General features: G+C 45.4%; 1 protein-coding gene across 1 annotated transcript in view; it reads left to right on the forward strand.

Moving 5' to 3' along the window:
- Positions 1-23,097, forward strand: part of LOC8041448 (protein 5NUC-like) — a 63,027-nt gene that overhangs the window by 15,328 nt on the left and 24,602 nt on the right. The window contains exons 2-3 of the mRNA XM_040205674.1: positions 1,565-1,702; positions 18,717-18,948. Of these exons, the coding sequence (XP_040061608.1) occupies positions 1,565-1,702; positions 18,717-18,948 (370 nt within the window). The remainder of the gene's footprint in view (positions 1-1,564; positions 1,703-18,716; positions 18,949-23,097) is intronic.

Here is a 23,097-nt window from a genome sequence, read left to right on the forward strand (position 1 = left end):
TGACAAGGGGAGAACGACAAAAGAAGCTTCCGTTGTCCCGCCTCTAGCACGAGCGTCATACCTACGACAACGGTATGGAGTCTCGTGCACCTCGAGTGTGGGTGATCTCCCAAAGCATTGTGGAAGGCATGGAGCGTGTGCTGGGGGCGTGGCGTTCGAAGGAGACACCTTGCTGTTTTCACTGTTTACTGACTATAATGATTTTTGTCCCTCGATATCTATAATACAAGAAACAACTTTAATCAAATCTAGCGGTCAGGTAGAAAGTGATCACAAAATGCACTAACGCAAAAAAAAAAAAAAGAAATCGCAGATGTCGTATTTGCACAAACAGCGTTGAGCCATGCCTGCGATATTGTTAGCGCGAAGACGACATGGGCGCTGTTTTCATATTTTAGTTTCAAAAGACAATGGCGGGAATCATATTTTAGCTGATATATTAATGTTCCGATCACACAATCCGCACCACAGTAGTCGTTAAGACTATTGTGGTGCCTTTAGAACCTAAAAAAAAAAAAAACAGAAAAAAACGCGATCGCTTGTTTGCGCTAACAGTGTCGGGCGATGCACGTAATGGATTGTGACGGTGCCAGGCCAATTGACGATGATGGTTCTTTCGCTGCCGTCGTCATTACACGGTCAGGCGGAAGGTGATCCACTCTAAAATCCACACATTCGCTTTCAAAATGTTTACCTCAGCTGGTATATTTTAATTAGAGATGTATTGTACGTCGTCAAAATATGGTATATCTGTTACAATCAACACACTCGCTCCACGATATTCCATGAGAAACTAATAATCACTGAGAAGACCGAGATAACGTAAACCGGCTAAAAAGAGCGGTGTAAGTCCCACTTGTGAGCAATAGCAGCCTCTGCAGCTTCTGCGGGAAACGAGTCATCGCGTAAGCCATGGGGGACTCATGGCAGCCTAATTTTGCGAGAAAGAATAAGTCGGAGCATAATTAAGTTGTTTCAATTCAAGCAATAGAATTGCAATATTTTGAAGTCGGATAACACATTTTCAATTGAAATATGACATCTAAGGCAAATATTTCAATAGATAGTTAGTTAACTTTAGGTCATTAATTTACTAATTACCACTACACCCGCTGTACGTGACGTCCACCGCGGCCGATAGCGCTGACCATAATTAATCTTTTATTATACATAATGTCTTTTGTAAGAAAAAAAAACCTTTTCAGTTGTTGGTGAAAAAAATAAAGGGCCTTAGTTTAACTGGAAAGTTTACATTGTTTGAAAAATTATTTCTTTCAAAAGAAGTAAGGCAAAATATATTTTGGGAACAATTTAAGGACGCAGTTACGTATCTTGTACTTGTAAACAAATAATTCAAATTGTGATTGTTCGTTTTCTCTTCCCAGACACCTTTATTTTGAGTGTATTTCTTGATGAGATTGCATTGAATATTTCAGGACAAATTTTCTACTTGTTTTAAACTAAGAAAAAAAGTAGCCTTTCAAAATGATGCGCACTATACTTAAAATAAAACAGGCGTCGAATTTGTAGAGTAAGTTTATAAAAAAACATCTTGCCTTTTTAGGTGAGGGATTTAAAAACGTCCGAAACGAACCCGCTCTTCTTCAACGCTGGAGACTTCTATCAAGGCACCGTCTGGTACACCGTACTCAAATACAACATTGTAGCCCTGGCAATGGAGAACATGATGTACAATGCTGTGGTAAGTCAGAGAAGTACTGTATCGGATAAATGTTCGCACACGTACCGCATTTATGGTCTTGTGTTCTATTTACCTTGAGAAGAATAATTTATATTTTGAAGATTGTCTCACCGACATGTCTTACAATATTTGTTCATTAAATTTAATTTTAGCCTTTTGACATCACTCACGGGCATAAAGTATCGACCACTTGTAGTGTTCTTGCAAATGTCTGCTTTCGGTCGATTTTACCGACCAACAACTAACAAGGAATGCAACAAACACTCTGTCGTATTTCATATTATTAGACATAAAACAGATAAAATAAGAACCGCCTCTTCGCATCAAGTGAAGGCACAACCTAGAATGTAAAGCAATCGTCGTCACTTTCCTTCCAACTATTTCCTGGATAAAACTTCTAGATCACACTAAAAAAAAAAAAAAATTGGGTTTTACAACCATGTTTGATTTTAGGATTTCTTTTTTCACAATGTGTATTGTTAGAACTCCGTCGGGAACACGAAGACCGAAGAAAACATAAGAAATTTAATTAGCGTCAGGCACGTACACCTGCCATAAGTGTGACTGATTTCGTCACGCGGATGGTGGCATGGACTTCGGGTATTTTTTTCGTCGTAATCCAGTATCGCGCTAAGAAGGTGATAACGATTTCGGAATGAAAACACAAGTTGATTTGACGCACATAAAATTCTGTCATGAAGTGTTTTTACTCTAGTAATCATATGAGGATTACTGCATCTGGCTGAGTGTTGTACGGAGCCAAAAGTCGTTCACTGTTCACGATAGACGAAAACTGCATGTATTAAAAATACTATGAATATATTAAGTTACACACTGGCTCTTGAGCAAGCTCATTTGTTTTGGAGGTTGCTATTAAGCCTACTTTTTTACACTACGTCTGAACAAATTTTTGTGCGGTTCCACCATTTCTTATCAGATGAAAATACTATATTTAAAACCAAACGTGCCGGCAGTTAAATGAAAAGATCGTTTTGAAAAATCCCACGAGACTGCATAGCCGGGAATTGTGGGGTTGTTCAGATCTACGCTTGGGGGTACCAGCTCGAAAGCTTTATATATTTTGATAGTGGCACGATTCATTCTTTCTTATTGTTAGGAGCTCAGAAGAGATAAAATGATTAAGCGAACAGAGAACGAGGCCCTCACAAACTCTGTTCTGCCTTCCTTCCGCCTTCTCTGCGTTCTGAAGTCACGAACTGTTAAACCAACGTCCACTTCGATTTCGTTTTTTGGATTATTCCACGTGCCGAACATCTTAACGGCACAATCCGTAAAGCAAACGCTAGGGCACCACATATTTACGGAAAGGTCAATTGCCAACTAACCCACTTATTCTATATATATACGAACAAATATTTGCATCACCAAGACTCGTGTTCAGGATGTGATTTTATTTATTTTTATATGCATGAAGGCAATTCAAGGAGGGTGTACGGGGATGCATACTACGGCCACAAAACGCAAATAGAATCAACCGCGGTGTACTACAAAGGTTCATTAGGGATGAAAGGTTTATTCTAGAAGAAATTTGGTGACATGTGAATGACGTTGTTCGGTCAAATATAACTTTTCAATCTTCTACCACAAAAAAAAGAACAAAAAAACTTCCTCTTTGCGACAAACTCTTTTTTAAATTAAAGCACGCGCTTTGTTTGTTTCGTCATTATGTTCGTACTAAATCGATAGAAATGTTCAAATTTTGAATGCACCATGAAGCTACTATTTTTTTAAAGCATAGGCGATTCAATAGTTTTGTTATGATAGCCCAATATTTTATAAAGAAAAAACTGTTTAAAACAAATTGCGTACATTTCTATTCGTGTGTGCTTCAGAAGCCTTGAAGTAACCAACAAGTTTGCCTTTATAATATTCAGCTACCGAAGTGTAGTAATCTAAAACCTGAGACTCGGTGAAAAAAAATGAACGCGCATTACGGCACAAAATATAACACGCACCTGGGTTCATGTCAGGTAGATTGGCAGCGGGTGTCTGCTGGCGTTTTGGTGTCTGGGTTGGAGGTCAGCCTTTCTGGTTTAGTTCCATAAAAGCTTTGCGACGGCATGTCTTCAGGCTTCCCTCTATCCTTTCTTTGCGAACGACTGTAAATTTCTTTTCCCTTGCGAATATACCCAGCTGCGTTCAGATTTTGTGTCGTTTAGTCTTTTATTCAATTTCTCCGTGTCTCATGGTATAGATTAGGACGTTTACTAATCAGCTCCAGTCTGCATACTTTCGTTTGTTACTCAGGATCGCGTATCCCCCCCCCCCCCCCCCCCAAAAAAAAAAAAAAAAAAAAAAATAGCGTCGTCGCAATCCCGCAAGCGCAGAACCCAAACCGCGTTTTAGGTTTTTTGGGTGGGCACGCCATTCTTAGGAAATGGAGTGGGTAGCCAAACCCGCCCAAGTCAAACACGAAATGGTAGCTCTCAAGACAGCGGCATTGCGGCATTCTTCCTCCTTCTAACCGCAACATGTAGTATAGGATGACATTGCGCTACCTCCAGAGGCATTTAAAACATGCTTTTTTGAAGAGCCAGCGAGGTGGATAACAACTACCAGCAATTTGCTGCCGCTGGCGACGGACTAGAGCTCCTTGTCTAGAGCAATGCGAGACCGCTTGTGCCAAGCTCACGTGAGCCGTTGCGCTGGCGCTAGCGCACACAACTGCTAGTACGCAATGAAGAATATCCCATATGTTAATCGTGCCAGAAATAATCTTAAATACAGGACATTTTTAGTTTTATCTCTTGAGGTTTTTGCTAGCTTAGACGTAGCCTCGAAGACGTGAAGGCGTCTGCGACGTTTTGTTGTCATCCAGTCAGTCAAAATGCCTAATATGTATAGGTCCCCTGTGACGTCACGTGAAGCCAGGATGTCAAATGAGACGGGGATGTCATGTGACACCTTGACGTGACGACGTGGCGCCTTGTGACATTCTGACGGTCTCCTGACTGTGCCTGAAAAAAGGGCGCAAAGAGGCGCTATAAATCGCATTCCTCTAGGAGGACTTCGGGAAATGCCAGTCAGGCAATTTGTTTGTTGGTGTTCTAGAATTTCGCACGCGTAATAAAAGGTGAGCCCTCATCTCGGTAGCGTCGCAAGCGCGAGGTACTGGCGTTTTGGTCGGAGAGAGCGATAAACTATACTTAAAGTTTCTTGCGTAAACGGCGGAAACGGGCTAAATTTTAGAACCAGCGTGTGTGTAGTGTCCAAAGAAAATAAATACGAAGCAAAAATGAGATAATAACGAAAGAAGACGACGAAAGGCATACAACTGAATTGGCGTTCCTTCATCTTAGATTCAACTACACTCCCTACTGAAAAAAAAAAAAGAAAAAAAAACATTTGAAATTAAAACGGGTGGCAAACTGGTCGACCCTGTTGAATCAAACGGGTGGCCAACTGTCGATCCGTTTGGATCAAACGTGATTATGGGAGACGGGTACCCGTTTGATACGGGTGCCCGTTCGACCAGCCACGTGACCACACATTTGAACACGCCATTCGGATAGGTAAATTATTCGCTAGCCCTAAATGGGTATCGTCTGGAAGGTTGGTTATCTTAACTTATTTCAGACACCCCGAAACTCATAAGCCTATTTATAACAGGGAGGAAACACGTAGAAAAAATGTACTCGCGCAGGTGCTTGCAAATGGGCAGGAAAACAGACACAAAAAATTGTTTTAAATTCTTATAAAAGTTTATTACAGCCAATTCTGTAGACAAGTACAAACGTGCAAGCGATCCGTAAAATGTGAAGAGTGAACAAGCTTTTATTCAATTGAGAAGCTTGCAAAGCAAACAAGAACCGAGGTAATTCTAGACTATAATGGCAGACTTTCGGGGAAATTATTCTCTCAGCTACCGCGAGAACAGACGCTGCATAATTCTATAAATAATCTGGAAGCGTACCCGTAAAAGAACGGTCAATCGTTGCCAACAAGTAGGTAGCAATGCACTTACCATAATAATAGCGGACTTAAAAGATGTAATCCAAGATATATGTCGAAACGGTCAAAGCAAGACAACCACACAAGCACTAAAACGAGAAGGAAGGCTCCTTGAAGTTTCAACACGATGCGGCGCACAAGCTGTCATTTGCCGAACCCAATCAAACCGCAAGAATTCCTGACTATGAAGAATCGCTTGTTGCCGATATACGCGTAGGACTTTTCGAACACCGATAGCTGTGGTGCAAATCCAATACGTTGTCGAGAGACATCCTAATAAGACCGAAGGGAAAGGCGGCGGATCGAAGCAGGTAGGACAAACGAAGCTCGAACTACAACGGACCACAAGCAGACAAAGAAAAAAGCGACTGCCAGCGCGCGCGCTGCCGGATCTGGCTATGTTTATCAGCGCGTAGCTCTGTCACGTGACCCTCCCCTCCCTCGGGTCACGTGACAGAGCTGACCAGAGAGGAGGGAGGGGGCGAGGTCAAGGCGGAGGTTACCGAAACTCTCTCTTTATGCATTCAATATATATAAAGAAAAAAAAACTGGTCAGTTTTTTGTGGCAATGCAGTCAATGCTAGGGGAGAAGGTGCACCAACCGCTGTACTCGCGCTTTCCTCATCTCTTCCAATTGCCACAGAATGCTGACCGCGAGTATAGCACATAGAGAAATATAGTACTACGTATAGAGCGGACACTTCCATAGGCCCCAGCGGCCCAATTCAATGTCAGCGAGCGCGCCCAGCGGCCAGTATAGTCCCTAGTTGAGTGTTGAATGGATGGATACACGCAGTAACCGCAGACCAGATGAATGAATGGATTCAAGGCGAATTCAGGCGGTATTTTTGTATCGGGCAGTAGCATGCGCCCTCTAGTTTACCGAGCCAGTGTTATTGTACCTAGCATGCTTTTTGTTTAAAATAGAATTGTTTTATAAGTATAACTTAATTGTACTGCAGAAGAAGAGTCATCCAGCGCTACATATAATTCAAACTGACCGCACACCGTAAAGGATATTTTTACATTTGTGCTAACTCTCTTGAAAGTACGACATGGGAGGACACCAGGAATCGACACACAAAAGTATTTATTTTGTAACTATGACAAGCAAAACAAACATCAACTCTGAAAACAATGACTGATGTATGCTATACATACATTACAAAAATAAGAATACACATGCAAAATGTATGAATAACGGGTCAACAGTGCAAAAGTGAAAAACCACTGTATTACAGCAAGACTTACAGCAAAAAATGCAATATTGCCGCGAGCGCAGCTGACCAAGAAGGCAGCGCGCTCGTGGTCTAGCGGTTATCGCGAGTGCTTTCCACGCTGAAAGCCGGGGTTCAATCCCTGGCCGCGGAGGTGCATTTTTGTTGACTCTGTAAAGTAATGTACTGGTAAATTCGAGAACCATGTTGCTTGTTCAAGGTCAGAATGTTCTACGCACCGAACCTTCTACGCCGAACGATCCAGAAACCCACGAGGGTACATAAGGGATTCCGCAAGGCGAGCGGGGTCAGTTTCGCCCCAGCGTTCGACTGTGCTGCTACGCCGACTTCGACGCCCGCGACGCTTTGTTATTACCTTTGTACCCCTTTTATTTTCGGCACAAGTTCGCCACATTAAACGTTTATTTCCTGTTTTTTGGGCACCACCCGTGACATTTTGGTAAAGGTGCGGGGTACCGCATGCCCGTGCAGCGTTCCCCTCCAAGGGCCCGCAGTGCAAATCCGATTCCCGGCTCCGTGAGAAGACCACTCAACGCGGAACCTGAAACTCGGACCAGTCGCCGTACCCAAGGTGTACACCCGGAATACGGACTTCTGCCACCCAGGACCAGGCAGCCAACGAGTCCGACAATGGACGACCAGCAATCGCAGTCCCCGACCGCCGCCGCCGTCATCTACCTGCCTGTTGCCCAGCGAACCCCGACGACCTTCCATGGCGAAACCCACGAAGACGTAGAGGACTGGCTTCTGCACTACGAACGTGTAGCACGCCATAATGAATGGACCACTGAGCAGCACCTCCAAAACCTCTACTTCTCCTTGTAGGGTACCGCGAGGCAGTGGTTCGAGAACCACGAGGCGTCGCTTACGTCCTGGGACACCTGTATCGCTGGCCTGAAGGAGACATTCACGAACCAGACACGACGACAGCGAGCGGAAGACCTCCTTCAAGTACGAACTCAAGGGCCCATCAAAACGGTCACCAGCTTCGTTGAAGACGTCCTCCGCCTGAGCAGCCGCGCCGACCCTCAGTCCACCGAGGAGAAGCTGCGCGTCCTGATGAGAGGAGTGAGGAGTGACATCTTCGGTGGCCTTGTTCGCAACCCACTAACTACTGTCGATGAATTCGTCGCCGAGGCATCTAACATCGAGCGGGCCCTGTCAATCCGAGCCACCCACTACAACCGACTCGCCGGCACGCCTGCTGCTTCGACGCTGACGTCTTCCCGATTTGACGAGGGCGGCATCAGCGCTGACACTCTTCGTGCAATTGTCCGCGACATCGTTCGGGAAGAGCTCAGGAAGCTGCTGCCTGCTGCCAAAAAGCCGGCTTCGCTGTCGATAGCCGAAGTGATACGCGAAGAAGTTCAGCGGGCAATTCAACCGGAGACTCCTGCCAGCGTGGCCGCAGCCGATGAGCCGACAGTGACCTACGCCGCAGTGGCCCGACGACCGCCCCCAACTGCTCAACATTGCCCGGTGGCTCCACGACGAGACCCACCAACGCAGGCGTACCCCCGACGCAACGACGAAGTACGTCAGTACGACCGCCGAGAACAGCCGGCGCCAAGGAAAACCGACGTGTGGAGGACAGCGGATCGACGACCCATCTGCTACCACTGCGGGGAGGCCGTCCATATCTACCGCCGTTGTCTTTAGCGGCAAATGGGCCTGCGTGGGTTCCACCCGAAAGACCCACACCCGAGGTACGGCGAACGCCCTCGCGACATCGAGGAGTACCTCCGACGCTCGCCCTTCCCAGTGTCGTCTCCCCGCCGTGAAGCCCGCTCCCCATCGCCACGACGTTCAGCGTCCCCAGTGTCACGACCCCGCCGAGAAAGCGTGTCTCCCCTGCGTCGCCGGGAAAACTAAGTGCGGCAACGCCTGGAGGTGGCGTTGCCGAAGACGACCGTAGTAAAGAGCCTCCAAGAACGACGGAGCGCTCCCACTCTCTCGATGCTACGGATCACAACGACGTCCCTGCATCGGTGTCCAACAACCTAAACGTTATAATTGACGGCCACGACGCATCGGAACTTGTGGACACCGGAGCAGACTACTCAGTCTTGAGTGGGAGGCTCTCTCGCCGCCTGCGAAAAGTCATGACGCCGTGGGATGGACCCCAAATACGAACCGCCGGAGGACATCTCATCACGCCAGTCGGGAGATGCACTGCTCGCGTCGAGATCCACGGTGGAACGTGCCCTCTGAAGTTCGTCATTCTGCAAGACTGTTCGAGGGACGTTATCCTCGGAATGGACTTTCTCTACGAGTATGGCGCCGTCATCGACCTCGGGGCAAACCAGTTGACGCTGCGAAAACCTGTTTTACCGCCGGTGGAGACCAACACGACATCAACCGCGATCCGAGTTATCGCCGACCATGTGAACCTACCGCCGCGGTCGAGTGTTTTCGTCACCGTTATAACCGACGCAGCCATGCACGGTGAAGCTCTTCTGGAAGGCAGCGTCCAACTGCTCCTCGAAAAAGAATCGGTGTCGCAAGAGGCGTAACGGATCTCCAAGTAGGACGTACAACTGTTCTTATGACGAACTTTCGAGAGGAGCCGCTGCACCTAACGAAGGGTACCACCGTGGGCCACGTCGAGGAGCTTCAGGCGCCAGCCTTGGTCACCGCAATCTCCGAGGAAACCTCGTCGCCACAGGAGAAGAGCACGACGCCGCCGCCGCTCGATATCGACCCCGAGCTCCCAGCTACGAAGCGCCGGCAACTGGTTGATCTCCTTGCCGAATACAGTGACTGTTTTGCCACGACATCGAAGAGTCGCCAAACACCAATGGCGAAACATCGCATTGTTACCGACGACGACGCACTTCCTGTCCACCAGTCGCCGTATCGAGTCTCCTTAAAGGAAAGGAAAGTGATTCAAGATCAAGTCCAGGAGATGCTCGACGACAACATCATTCTACCCTCAAGGAGCCCATGGGGGTCCCCAGTCGTCCTTGTAAAGAAGAAGGACGGAACCCTGCGGTTCTACGTGGACTATCGTCGACTGAACGCTGTGACGAAGAAGGACGTCTATCTGCTCCCCCGCATGGACGATACGTTAGACCGACCGCGCCACTCCCGATATTTTTGGTCGATGGACCTGAAGGTTGGTTACTGGCAGATTGAAGTCGACGAACGTGACCGGGAGAAAACTGCCTTCGTCACTCCTGACGGACTGTACGAATTCAAAGTCATGCCGTTCGGACCTTGTACAGCACCAGCCACCTTCCAGCGCGTCATGGACACCGTGCTGGCAGGTCTGAAATGGCAGAGCTGCCTCGTCTACCTGGACGATGTCGTGGTATTCTCATGAGATTTCGACGAACACCTCAGACGACTTGAGCCGTGCTTTAAGCCATCAAGACCGCCGGCCTGTCACTCAAGCCAACAAACTGTCGGTTCGCCTATGGGGAACTAAAGTTCCTTGGCCACGTCGTGAACAACAAGGGTGCTCTACCTGACCCCGAGAAGACCCGCGCCGTAGCTGCATTTACGCCGCCGTCTGACAAGAAGGCCGTGAGAAGATTTCTCGGACTTTGTGCCTACTACAGGCGCTCTGTTCGAGACTTCTCCAAGCTATCCGCACCGCTGACACACCTCACGAAGGACGCCGTAAAGTTTGAGTGGACAGAAGAACACCAGAGGTCATTCGACGAGCTCAAACGAAGACTCCAGATGCACCCGATTCTTGGTCATTTCGACCAGTTTGCTGAAACCGAGATCCACACCGACGCCAGTAACACCGGACTGGGTGCGGTACCAGAGCTGGCCCAATTACTCATATTTTGTAATTAAATTACATTACTAATTACTTTGCTGAAAATTGCTGAAATGTAATTAAATTACATTACAAATTACCACAGCCAGAAAGTAATTAATTACCATTACAAATTACTTTTAAAAGTAATGACATTACTTTCGCATTACTTTTGTATACTTTTACAGGCTGCGCCTACACAGGTGCAGCCTGTGTAGGCGCAGTTTCAAACACTGCTGGCGGCTAAATTCTCGTGTTTTCCCACTGCATTTTGTGTTTCATGGTGCATGTATTTTCCCGAGGACTGGGAAGCATTGTACTACATTTGAACCATTAAACCAAGCCGCAGCTGCCTCGTCAAGCGCGCTTTCCTGCGGGGTACAGAGGCTACGAGTAAAGGCCGGTTCAGACACTTGCGTTTGAGTGCTTTTGACTGCGTTGCGTCGAGAACCGAAAGCGAGTCACCGGCACATCTGTGCTTCGTATGAAGCGTGCAATCAAATTCAAAGAATCATCTGAGCACACGATATAAGTAGCAAGGATGTCCTGGTTTCTCGCTGCCGCAACGCAGTCAAACGCAACTGTCTGAACCAGGCTTAAGAGTGCGTAGCCAAATTCGATCACGGAGCCTCCGTCAATCGTCCCGTTGAAACGGCACCTTTTATCAATGCTATCGCGGAATGAAATTCATGACCTACTGATGTCCAGTGCATAGCGAGAACTTCGGCGATTTCTTTTAGAGTCGCTCGTCCGTGGGCGATGAACTGTGCGAATAGGCTTAGCGTTGAGCAGATCGCAGCGTCGACGCACATTCCGAGCGGCGAACATTTTCACTGTGCACTCCTTCAGCTGCGCGACGATCTGATTTGACCGCGGTAGGTCCCAGAAAGAATTGCCGAGCTGAACACCACGCAATTTCACGTAACACAGAACTTCAAAAACACCACGTCGCCCTTGCTGCGCCAGTCGAGGTAACCGCCATCTTGAAACTGGGGCTCTCGTTGGGTCCGAGATCTCTCGAGAGCGTCCCGCAAAGCCCGCTAGCCCGCCTCGCAAAATCTCCAGCGTTGCGTGCGTACGCAATACGCTAGCCTTTCTATTGCGTTCAGCGCAAGCGCACTCACGACCCGCAATTCCCTTGCGTACGCAAAGCTATAGCGTACGGTCCACTAAAACTGTCTAATGTCTTGCTGATAGCGGGCGCGAGAGTCGCACCAGCCGCATTAGCATCAGCAACATAGCGGCGGCCAAAGAGCGTTCTCTGGAAAGGTGTAGAGGAAAAAGAAAAAGTAAAATAAAAAGAAAAGCGCTCTTGTGTATTGTGGACACAAAAAATATGCCTGGTGCGAAAAAGTAATTAGGTAATTTAATTACAATTACCGTCGCTGGAGTATTTCATTAATTACTAAATTACCTGCTACAAAAAGTAATGAATTACATTACTAATTACTGAAATAAGTAATTAAATTACTGTAATTTCATTACAGTAATTACATTACTGCCAGCTCTGTGCGGTACTAGTCCAAGTGCAGGACAGAGCAGAGCGAGTTATCGCATACGCAAGTCGGACGCCGTCAAACGCGGAGAGGAACTATTCAACGACTGAAAAGGAGTGCCTCGCTGTCATATGGGCAATAACAAAGTTTCGCCCATATTTGTATGGAAGTTCTTTTCGCGTGGTCGCAGACCACCACTCGCTCTGCTGGCTGGCGAATCTGAAGGACCCCCCCGGACGCCTCGCTCGGTGGAGCCTACGACTGCAGGAGTTCGACATGACCGTGGTGTACAAGTCCGGCCGGAAGCACAATGACGCCGACTGCCTGTCAAGGGCCCCAGCCGAGGCCGGTCCTGCCTGCACCAAAGAGGACGACGATGAGTGTTTCCTCAGCGCTCTGGATGTCAGCGACATGGCAGCACTCCAACGAGACGACCCTGAGCTGCGAGCACTCATCGAGCACCTAGAGGGACAAGGAAGCGCTGTTCCCCGCGGTTTTGTACGAACACTGCCAACCTTCTCCATCCGACAAGGCGTACTGTACAAGGAGAACTTCAGTGACAACAACACGGCGTGGCTGTTGGTGATCCCTTCCAGTCTTCGGGAAGAAATATTTCAAGCCTGCCACGATGACCCGACGGCGGGACACCTTGGTTACAGCAGGACTCTTGCAAGGATACGCGAAAAGTATTACTGGCCCAAGCTTGCGAAGACAGTACACCACTACACCCGATCTTGCCACGAGTGTCAACGACGGAAAAAGCCACCGACGAGACCGGCAGGACTTCTTCAGCCTATTGCGCCGCCATCTGCCCCATTCCAGCAAATCGGTGTGAATTTACTCGGACCTTTCCCACCGTCGTCGCAAGGAAGCCGATGGATAATCATCGTAACCGATTATCTCACGCGGTACGCTGAGACAAAAGCCCTTCCATCAGGAACGGCTGTTGAAGTCGCCAAGTCTTTCATCGATTCCATCGTCTTCCGGCACGGCGCTCCCGAAGTCCTGATCTCAGACCGTGGATCATCATTCATGGCCCAGTTGACGCAAGAAGTCCTTCGTCTCAGCCACACCAGCCATCGTCGCACCACGGCGTACCACCCGCAGACCAACGGGCTGACGGAGAGACTCAACAAAACCATCGCCGACATGATCTCTATGTACGTCGACGTGGAGCACAAGACATGGGACGAGACATGGGACATGGGAACACGGCCGTACAAGAGACCACCGGAGTGACACCCTTTCAACTGGTGCATGGGCGCAACGTAATGACAATGCTGGACGCTATGTTGCCCCACGAACCGGCTGTCGACGTAATCGACGACGCCCAGGTGGTTGCCCAAAGGGCAGAAGAAGTCCGTCAGCTCGCCAGACTGCGGATTAAAGCCCAACAACGTGTTGACACTGGCCGCTACAACCTTCGTCGTCGGGACGTCCACTTCCAGCCCGGAGACAGGGTTTGGGTCTGGACTCCCATTCGTCGCCGTGGTCTCAGCGAGAAGCTTCTCAAACGCTACTTCGGACCCTACAAAATAATCCGACGCCTCGGCGATCTGAACTACGAAGTTCTACCCGACGGAACGCGCCCATCTGCAAGACGCCAGCCACGACCCGAGGTGGTGCACGTCGTCCGGCTCAAGCCGTATTACGAACGATAGAACTCTGGACTTTCGTCAAAGAGTGAACTGTTAAGTGCGACTCGCAAGTCTGCTATCCTTTTGCTGTGGATCTGTGTTTTCGTTTTGTGCTGCATCGGGACGATGCACTTTTTTTAAAGGGGGGGATAATGCCGCGAGCGCAGCTGACCAGGAAGGCAGCGCGCTCGTGGTATAACGGTTATCGCGCGTGCTTTCCACGCTGAAAGCCAGGGTTCGATTCCTGGCCGCGGAGGCGCATTTTTGTGGACTCTGTAAAGTAACTTTCTGGTAAATTCGAGAACCATGTTGCTTGTTCAAGGTCAGAATGTTCTACGCGCCGAACCTTCTACGCCGAACGATTCAGAAACCCACGAGGGTACATAAGGGATTCCGCAAGGCGAGCGGGGTCAGTTTCGCCTCAGCGTTCGACTGTGCTGCTACGCCGACTTCGACGCCCGCGACGCTCTGTTATTATCTTTGCACCCTTTTATTTTTGGCACAAGTTCGCCACATTAAACGTTTATAGCTTCCTGTTTATTTCCTGTTTTTTGGTCACCACCCGTGACAATATGATGGAGGGCATTTCAAGAAATTACCGTCAACGTTCCATGAAAAGCGCTTGCACATATGAACATGTGACTAATACAGCAACAATAGAAGAATAATCTGGCCCAGTGACTTCTAAATTCAGTGACTGCATGCTAATGTCCGTCAACAAAGAAACTACAGTCACAATACTTCTTACGTATACCATGACCTTAATGAGAAAAATAGACAACTGAATGTCTAAAGGAGGATGCAAATAGTACAGGCTATTGACCTAGTCATTCACAATGACCCCAAAAGATGCCGGGAATGCAGTATGCACTGCCCAAATAAACATATCTTGCTCTTACTGACTAAACCAATTATGAAGATCAAAAGAGCAAGAACTGGAAGCCAATGGACGGCCTAATACAAGGGCCTATGCTAATAAAGTACGGAAATGAGAACTCTTCCATTCAACATAACCATGATGCAAAAACCAAACATGCGATAGAAATGATTGCCATTAGCACACTGGGTCTCTAAACCTAGTCATCAAAACTAATCCCAACAAATGCTTGTCATGAACTCCGCACCACACAATCAAATATATCTGCCTTTTCAGTAAGCTTCACTTCCGTGTAAAGTAGGAATCATGATCATAAGCAATAAGATAACTACTCTGCAAGGTATAACTACTCTGCAAGAAAACGTTCAAGCTATTCAAGCTGCACATATACCAATGGACCATCATTCCCTGCGCTCCTTTTTAGGAGTTGCGGGATATTACGCGAGGTTTCTTCGCAACTACTTAGATGAAGTTGAACCACTAAGTGATCTACGAGGCGAGACGATATTCGTGTGGACGACCACAGCACAACGGTGCTTCGATAGAATCAAGCTGTTGATTGCCAGTTGTAACACACTTGCCATGTTCGGTCCAGGAATGCCAGTTGTCGTTACCACGGATGTGTCCAGATACGGTATTGGCGCTCTGCTCCAGCAGACCAACGGATCCGATCTGCAGAACGTTGAGTTTGCTTCACGAACAGCTTCACCGGCAAAGCGAAAATACTTTGTTTGGGAACGAGAAGCCTTCGCATGCGTTAGGGCATTAGAACATTGGCACGTGTATCTCTGGGGCAGACCATTCACTCTCTGCACAGACCATGAAGCACTTACCACCTTACTGAGTTCTCAAGGCACGGGTCACCGTCCACTCAGAATTGCTCGATGAACAGCACGTCTGCTCAACTATAACCGTGTAGTGCACTACAAGAGGGACGAAGACAACGTTATTTATCGCAGTTGCACCTTCCCGACTACCATTACCTGATGCGTCTTCTGACACGATTGACGAGGAAGTTATCTCTGTAATAACTGAATAACTCATCTCTAAGGGCGACCTGATGTCTGCTACAGCCACTAACTCTGTACTTTTAAACAATCAAGCATTTCGTCTTTACAACCTGGCAATCTAAGACCAAGTTAACTACAGAAGTTTTACCCTACTACCAAGCGAGATCTGAGCTGTCATAGGTCGATGGAGTGCTCCTACGTGGAAAGAAAATCGTAGTTCCGGCTGTAATGACTACTAAGATCATCGCCCTGGTTCATGATTCACACTTGGGAATCGTCCCGACCTCAAACAACGATTGAGGCAGTGTTACTGGTGGCCCGGAATGGATGTAGCAGTGGAACACACTGTTCGTGGATGCCTGAACTGTCAGACAGCTGATAAGTCTGAAAAGACTTTCCTGCAACACTACTTTAGATACCGCTTTCCACACGCCCCTGGGAGAAGCTGGGCATCGACATCGTTGGTCAAATCGAAAAATCATTTCAACAACACCGTTTTGTAGTCACCGACATGGACTATTACAGTCACTGGCCTGAAAATGCTTTGGCTAGCACGGTAACCAGCGAAACAGTGACTGCATTCCTGGTGTCACTTTTCAGCCGTAAAAAATATCCGACAGAAATCGCCTCAAACCACGGAAGCCAATTTACATTGCAGAATTTGAAGAATTTTTACGGGAACGTGGCATTCAACATAAGTTCTCATCTGTTTGCTACCCACAGTCAAATGGTATGATTGAAGGATTTAGCTTAGTGCTGAAGGGGTTTATTCAGCTGGCTCTCTTTGAACAACGAAACCTCGAAGAAACACTGACCGAATCTATCGGAGTATACCGTCCAACACCACACTCAACTGCGGGTGTGTAGCGCGCATACCTGTTGCACAAATGGCATCCGCGGAGCAAGCTGAATGTCGTTGGGTGGCCATCAGAAAGTTTTTTTCGCCAAACCGACAGGAGCAATGATGGAGCTGAGAGAGCGAATTAGAGGAGAGCAGCTTGCTGCCCAAGAGTACGTAGACCAGAAGAGAGGCGCACGTAAGCCAGCGTTTCAGCCAGGCGATTTCGTACGCGTGAAGTTGCCAGGTCATCACACCAAGAAGAGGTTAAAATACTCCAAGCCACGCTAGATACTGGATCGTCGAGGATTTAATGCATTCCCGCTCGACGACTATAAGGGGTGGAATGGAAGCAAATTCTCAAAAATGCAACAAGAAGTCATGCCACGACTTACGTCGGACACAGACAACGAGCTGTCACCTATCATTTCGTGGAGGCCTTTACCAAACACGCTACACTCACACGAGTTTTCCTCGGCGGGAGACCAACCGGAACCAAGATCATTGTCAAATGATACAGACACCTAACGACAAGAACTTCAACCTCTTCGCCGGAGTTGAAGACAACGCAAACCTTCGGAAGGACTAGGAAGTTATGTGACAGGAACATTGCCACATAGGTACTCGGGTTTTCGTTGACTCGACAACTTTGTTTGTTTAGATGCTTCTTTTCTGCTTTTGTTGTTTTAGTATATACATTACCTTTATAAAACGGGGCAAATGTAGTGTCGGAATAAAGGAAAGACGATGCAGAAATTAGATAATAAAGGAAGAAGACGATGAAAGGCGTTTAACAGAATCGGCGTTCCTTCATTTTTCATTCAACTACACTAGAGAAGGCTAAATTTTGGTGCACTAAGATGTTTTGAGAAAAATAAAAACTAACATTGTTCTGCAATCGAATATGTAATTTACACTCTATAGAAGTGCTGGACTTTATGTGAAGTTAACGCCTGGAATTTCGATACAGTGCAAAAATGTCAAATTTAGCATAACTGAATCGGGGTTTAGTATTTTTTTACATGAATACCTGCGGTGCCGTTAGGCGTTATGCAGGGGGGTACAGGAAACATTATGCAATAACAATACATATTCATACAATACACAAATGGAACAACAATAAGGCATACATTATTAATCGCGGATACAGATTTGCAGTTTATCATAAAAGAGATCGTTATCAGTAATATATATAATTTCTTCCCTAATTGTATTCCACTCTCTAATGGTTTGTACAAAAAATAAAAATGAAAAACAGTCAGTACTGTAAAAGAAATTCCTCGGCTTTTTTTAGAACGATCCCGTCTTGCAGATGCATAATGTGGTTCAAAAATGTAAAGACTTCTTTCAACACCAGTCCGTCCGTAATATATGCTCTGAAAGAAATTCAGTCTCAAGTACTTTCTTCGCTCTTTGAGTAAATCGAACCTAAACAGTTTTTCATTTTTGTACAACTTTTGTACCACTTTACAGCTGTAGTCACCTGTAACGAACCGTAATGCCTGGTTTTGAACCCGTTCCAATTTTTGTTCAAGGTAACTTTGTGGCGGGTCCCAGTGGACACGAGCATATTTTAAAATTGGTCGAATGAAAGAAAAATATAATGTTTGTTTTACACTGCGAGACGGATTTTTAAAATTCCTGGGAATAAAATACAACATTTTACTAGCCTTAGCAACACTGTTATAGGGAATTTAAAAATGAGAAAGCACGTGCTTACACAGTATGCTTTTGCAAACGCTGCATATGAGTTGAAAAATTGCGAGAAAAGGGTTACTTCCCGTGACAGTCCATATGTCGAAGTGCGATCTGTGAGACTACAGCTGCGCAAACTTTGCTTTGGTTGCTATACTTTTCAGGAAGGGTCTGTTATGACACACAAAAATGACTCGTGGCAGAGCACTAACCGCTTTAAAAGCAGGTCCACGGTTCGGTCCCTGCTCGTCAATGTCCGTTTTTTAACATTGTTCATTGGCTATATATTTCAGCGTTGTTTATGGGCTGCACACAAAGATTTATTGCAAGAAAATTATTTTTTATGCTACTGCCGCGTGAAATCTGTTTTAGTGTTGCAAAAAAAAGTGTTTAATCGTTGCTTGCAGGTCTGGCACATATGATTTTATTGTTTGTAAAATGTGTACGTAATTGCTATTATTTTGATTCGTCATTTTAACTTACAGTGTTTGGGCAACCACGAGTTCGATGATGGACCCGAAGGACTAGCTCCTTTTCTTGTTAGAATGCAAAAAGCAAATGTCACTGTGTTGGGAACAAACCTGAACACAAGCGGAGAGCCAGTATTCACGAAAGATAACATCACGGTATTGAAGCATATAGTATACACTGTTGAGGGCGTGAAGATTGGCGTAATGGGAGTTGTTACTACAGAAACACGAACAATCGCCAGACCAGGTTTGTGTTTGCTTTTGCACTTGTTATTGTTTTGTAAATGAAAGTGGTTGAGTGTGTATAAACACTATTTACCAGCGTGGTGGGTTTTATACATATATAACGTTTTGTCAAAGTTATTGATGAACTTAACTGGATTGTCTTATAATTAACGTAATTCCATTGTGATATGACAATTATATTGTCGATCTGATGAATGTTTAAATGACTGAAAACATTCTTAACTACGGTCATTTTCTCAACTTTTATCTGTGATAATAATTTATGAGTAGAAATGATCCATATCTCCAAAATTTAACTTAGAGAAAGGCACTTGTGAGTGTTATGTTCCAAATGTTGTCGAGATGTAAAGCACATACAAACTTATAATTCGATATCACAAACGTACTAGGGTTATGTACATGAATTTATAAATTAAATTGCTACGTCTTTATAAAATCTTGCTTAGAGTGTTTTTTGTAAAAAGAGATTTTGTATTGAGTGACGTTGGGTTACTTTGGGTTGTGGGACTTGCCCCATGAAGTTTCAAGGCGTCACTTTATTTTTTCTGTAAAAAAGAAATGAGAGCAACATCCTTTTAACTTTTAATAATGAACTCTGACACTGAAGGCACCACCAGGATGAGAGTCGGCTTTGAAACTCCCATCGAGAAGTAGTGCAAACTATCATTAAAAGCACAAAACTCAGGCAAGTGAAGCGCAAGCGTTAATTTAGAATAGTAGTATTTTCCTTTCTACTTTTTTTTCCGTTGTGAACTTCACCTTCCTGTCTACCTCGTCCTACGTGATTTGCGCTATTTTATTCATGATGAACTTCACCATTCATGAATTCTGTCAGGTAAAGATAGATTGTAGTGTCACGAACAAAAACTGAAAACGAAAATAAGATTGAAAATAAATGTTGAATGGTGGAACTTGTGCCTATTAATTAAAACGAAAGGTGACGAGCACGAGGAAAAACAACGACAGAAAAATGACTGACTCGAAGCAGCGCGATACCGCTGCCTAGATACATGCAGTACTACCAGGAGGATCCTGACACAAAAACCGCAGTCACAGTTCCACAAATAAGCTGGAAGTTTCCAGAAGAGTACAGATTCATAAATAAAAGTACCGAGCCCAGCGTCGTTCAATATCCATTCTTCCCCGTGGCAGCCGCGTGGGTTGTCAAATTCGCACGCACGCGGCATTACGCCCCTCTATCAAGACGCAGACTAGCGCTTCTTGAAATCAGGCAAAACGAAAACCTACTAAAATCATAAAACAAAATTGCTTGACATTCTCACAGTTCATGATGTCGGTCACGATCGGGCACTTGTCGTGAAAAGTTGGCGACAGTTCTATTTTGCCGTCAACGTTAACTGTCGTTATTTGCCCTGAGAGCCGCCTTTTTTTATCGTTTCTCCACCATTATCGGCCGCCGTTTTTGCGATCGTCATAATCGGTGGTCCTCGTAGGTCGTCATCGTTGGTCGTCTTCATAGGTCCATTGTCGTAGGCTCGTCGCCGTAGGTTAGTCGTCGTGATGTGTTGTCGTGGCTCCTCCTCGTGGTTTATAGTCGTGGTTTGTTTACGTGGTTTGTCGTAGTGGTTTGGCGTAATTTTTTGTCCTGGTGGTTCGTCATTTACTACACTCCTTAAAGAAAAGCTATCGCATGTAATAGTATAGAAGTATTTTTTTTTTTTTTTTTTTTGTATCGAACTCCCATGGCAGGGACACTGGATATATCTGGACAAAGCTTGACCGTAAAAGGTTGAAACTGTGGAAGCTATCTCCTTTTTTTTGACGGATAGTACCTTTTATTAGCCATTTACTCCCTCAAACGCTCGACACGCTGTAGAAAGTTAATAACTGCAGACGTTACTATCTTTTTTTGACCGTTACTGCCATTTTACTAGTTATTTACTACGTCAAACGCGCGACATGTAGCAAGTGCAGCTGTCACTGGCTGGGATAGGTTGAGCTAGCATCCACCACTAATGTCTGAAATACTGTACTTGGTATACCTGCTTTTCTTTTTACAAAACAAGATAGGAATATCTTTCATAGCGCTAAATAATTACCATTTTTTAAATGACACCGTCGAATTATTTAGTTTTTCGCGAATGAATGAAGAGCGTCTAAAAAGGGTGGCAAGAAATAAATAAATGAAACATTTGTGTGAACAGTGTAATATACAGTGATATTTTATTCTTGCTGGCATTTATTTATTTAAGACCACTTGAGTGAACATTGCAGCCATGACCTAATATTTTCAAAAGGCGGAGGAATAACTGTGTAGTTAATTCAGTAATGATCTCAAATGGTATAATTGGCAGCTCTTCTATGATTAATCAACCTTAAATTCTTTATATCTAACATGATTAATTAAAATAGTAAAGTTAATGAAACTACTTCAGTTAATTAATCTACAGTAGATTTGCTGAAGGCGCTAGATGAAGAGATATAAACTACTCCACCGAAACATTTGAAAGAAATAATAAGCAGGAGTAATATTTGGTCAGCACCTACACGTGTTTATGCAGCAAATCTACTGTAGATTAATTAACTGAAGTAGTTTCATTACCTTTACTATTTTGATTAATCATGTTAGAGATAAAGAATCGGTTATACTTCTCGTCCTAAAGCACTTGCATTCATTGTCCTCATCGTGGGCGGTCGTCGTCGACTTCATAGGAGCTTTGAGTTATGATGAGCGCAACGCCGACCACCACCCAGCACTTTCACCAGAATGTCAAGGATGGAAAATGGTGAACTAATCTAAAACTGAAAATAAATGAGTAAAATAGCGCCTATAAACTAAAACATAATGTATCGAGTAATCAGCGTCAACAACGAGAGGGTCACTGACTCGAAGCACGCAGCGCGGCGTCACTGCCTTTATACGGGCAGTGGCGACGCAGTTAACGAGTCTTCTGAGCCAGAAAACTCCTTTACAGCCAAGAATGAACTAAAACATTACAGAACAAAAAAAAAAAAAAAAAAGAACCGGGATCTGCGGTATTCGAACTGCGTTCCTCGGCGAGGCATTCGCATGCGTCGCCAAATCTGCCACGCACGCGGCGATATGAGGTTTATATTTGATCAGATTAACTACCACCGTCGCGGCAAATCTTTTTTTTATTCGGTATATCTATACACCTCACGACAAAATCTACGAGACTGACTAGTGGCCCTAAGGTGTAAGAAGGAGTTTCAAGTGGAGTAACGCAACCCTCGTGACGTCAAACGTTTATCCGCATTTCTCGCACAGGCAACCTGATGGCGACGACGAGTGACATCAAATCACGTGACGAAATTGCCATCTAGATGTAATGAGAAAATTAACATCGTGTGACCTCACGTCAGGCGAAGTGGCTACGTGGCGTAACCTCATGGCGTCCAGTCGTAATGTAATGTGACGCCACGTCACGTAACGCTAATTTCCACGCGAAATGTAGCAGGTAAATAGACGGACGAACGACCGGACTAATGTCTGGGTATAGGGGGCTCTGATAAAGTGAATTCCAAGACTTTAAACAGCAGCAAAGTAATATAACCTTGAATACTAAGCAAGTTCTGCCTCTATCAAACATTCAAGAGGGTCCAATAACAGTTTGGTTGTTTTATTGAAAAAATTAGCTATCGCAGAGCAAAAATCCCTTGATGCATTGAATTTAAATGTGCCCCTTATTGTGCATGCAAAAATGCAAATTAGTTTGTGTTAAATTAGTGTGAAGTTATTAAAGCACGAAATGCTTTTAACAGCAGCTCCAATCCCAAAACTTTTGTCCGTTCGTCCGTAAGTTCGTGGATTTTAATTAAATTTAGCGGGAAAAAAGAATTGGTGCTTAGGTCACCTAATGTCAATTGATGTCACGTGACCTGACGCCAAGTGATCCATATACCTATTAAGTTTCCCCGCCAAAGTCAAGGGAAAAACTGACTTCACGTGACTTAACGTTACGTGACCTATAGATCAATTCAATTTGCCCATTATATTTAGCGGGAAATTTGATATTATGTGACCTGACGTCACAAGGCCTACGCACTTATATAGTTTCCTTGCTAGTTTTAGCGGAACTTTTGACGTCACATGACCTGATGTGACGTGACCTATACACCAATTTAGTTTCCTCGTTTAGTGTGGCGAGAAAATGATGTCACGTTACCT

This window comes from Ixodes scapularis, unplaced genomic scaffold (assembly GCF_016920785.2).
Source record: "Ixodes scapularis isolate PalLabHiFi unplaced genomic scaffold, ASM1692078v2 PGA_scaffold2__306_contigs__length_199485367, whole genome shotgun sequence".
NCBI classification, from domain to species: domain Eukaryota; kingdom Metazoa; phylum Arthropoda; class Arachnida; order Ixodida; family Ixodidae; genus Ixodes; species Ixodes scapularis.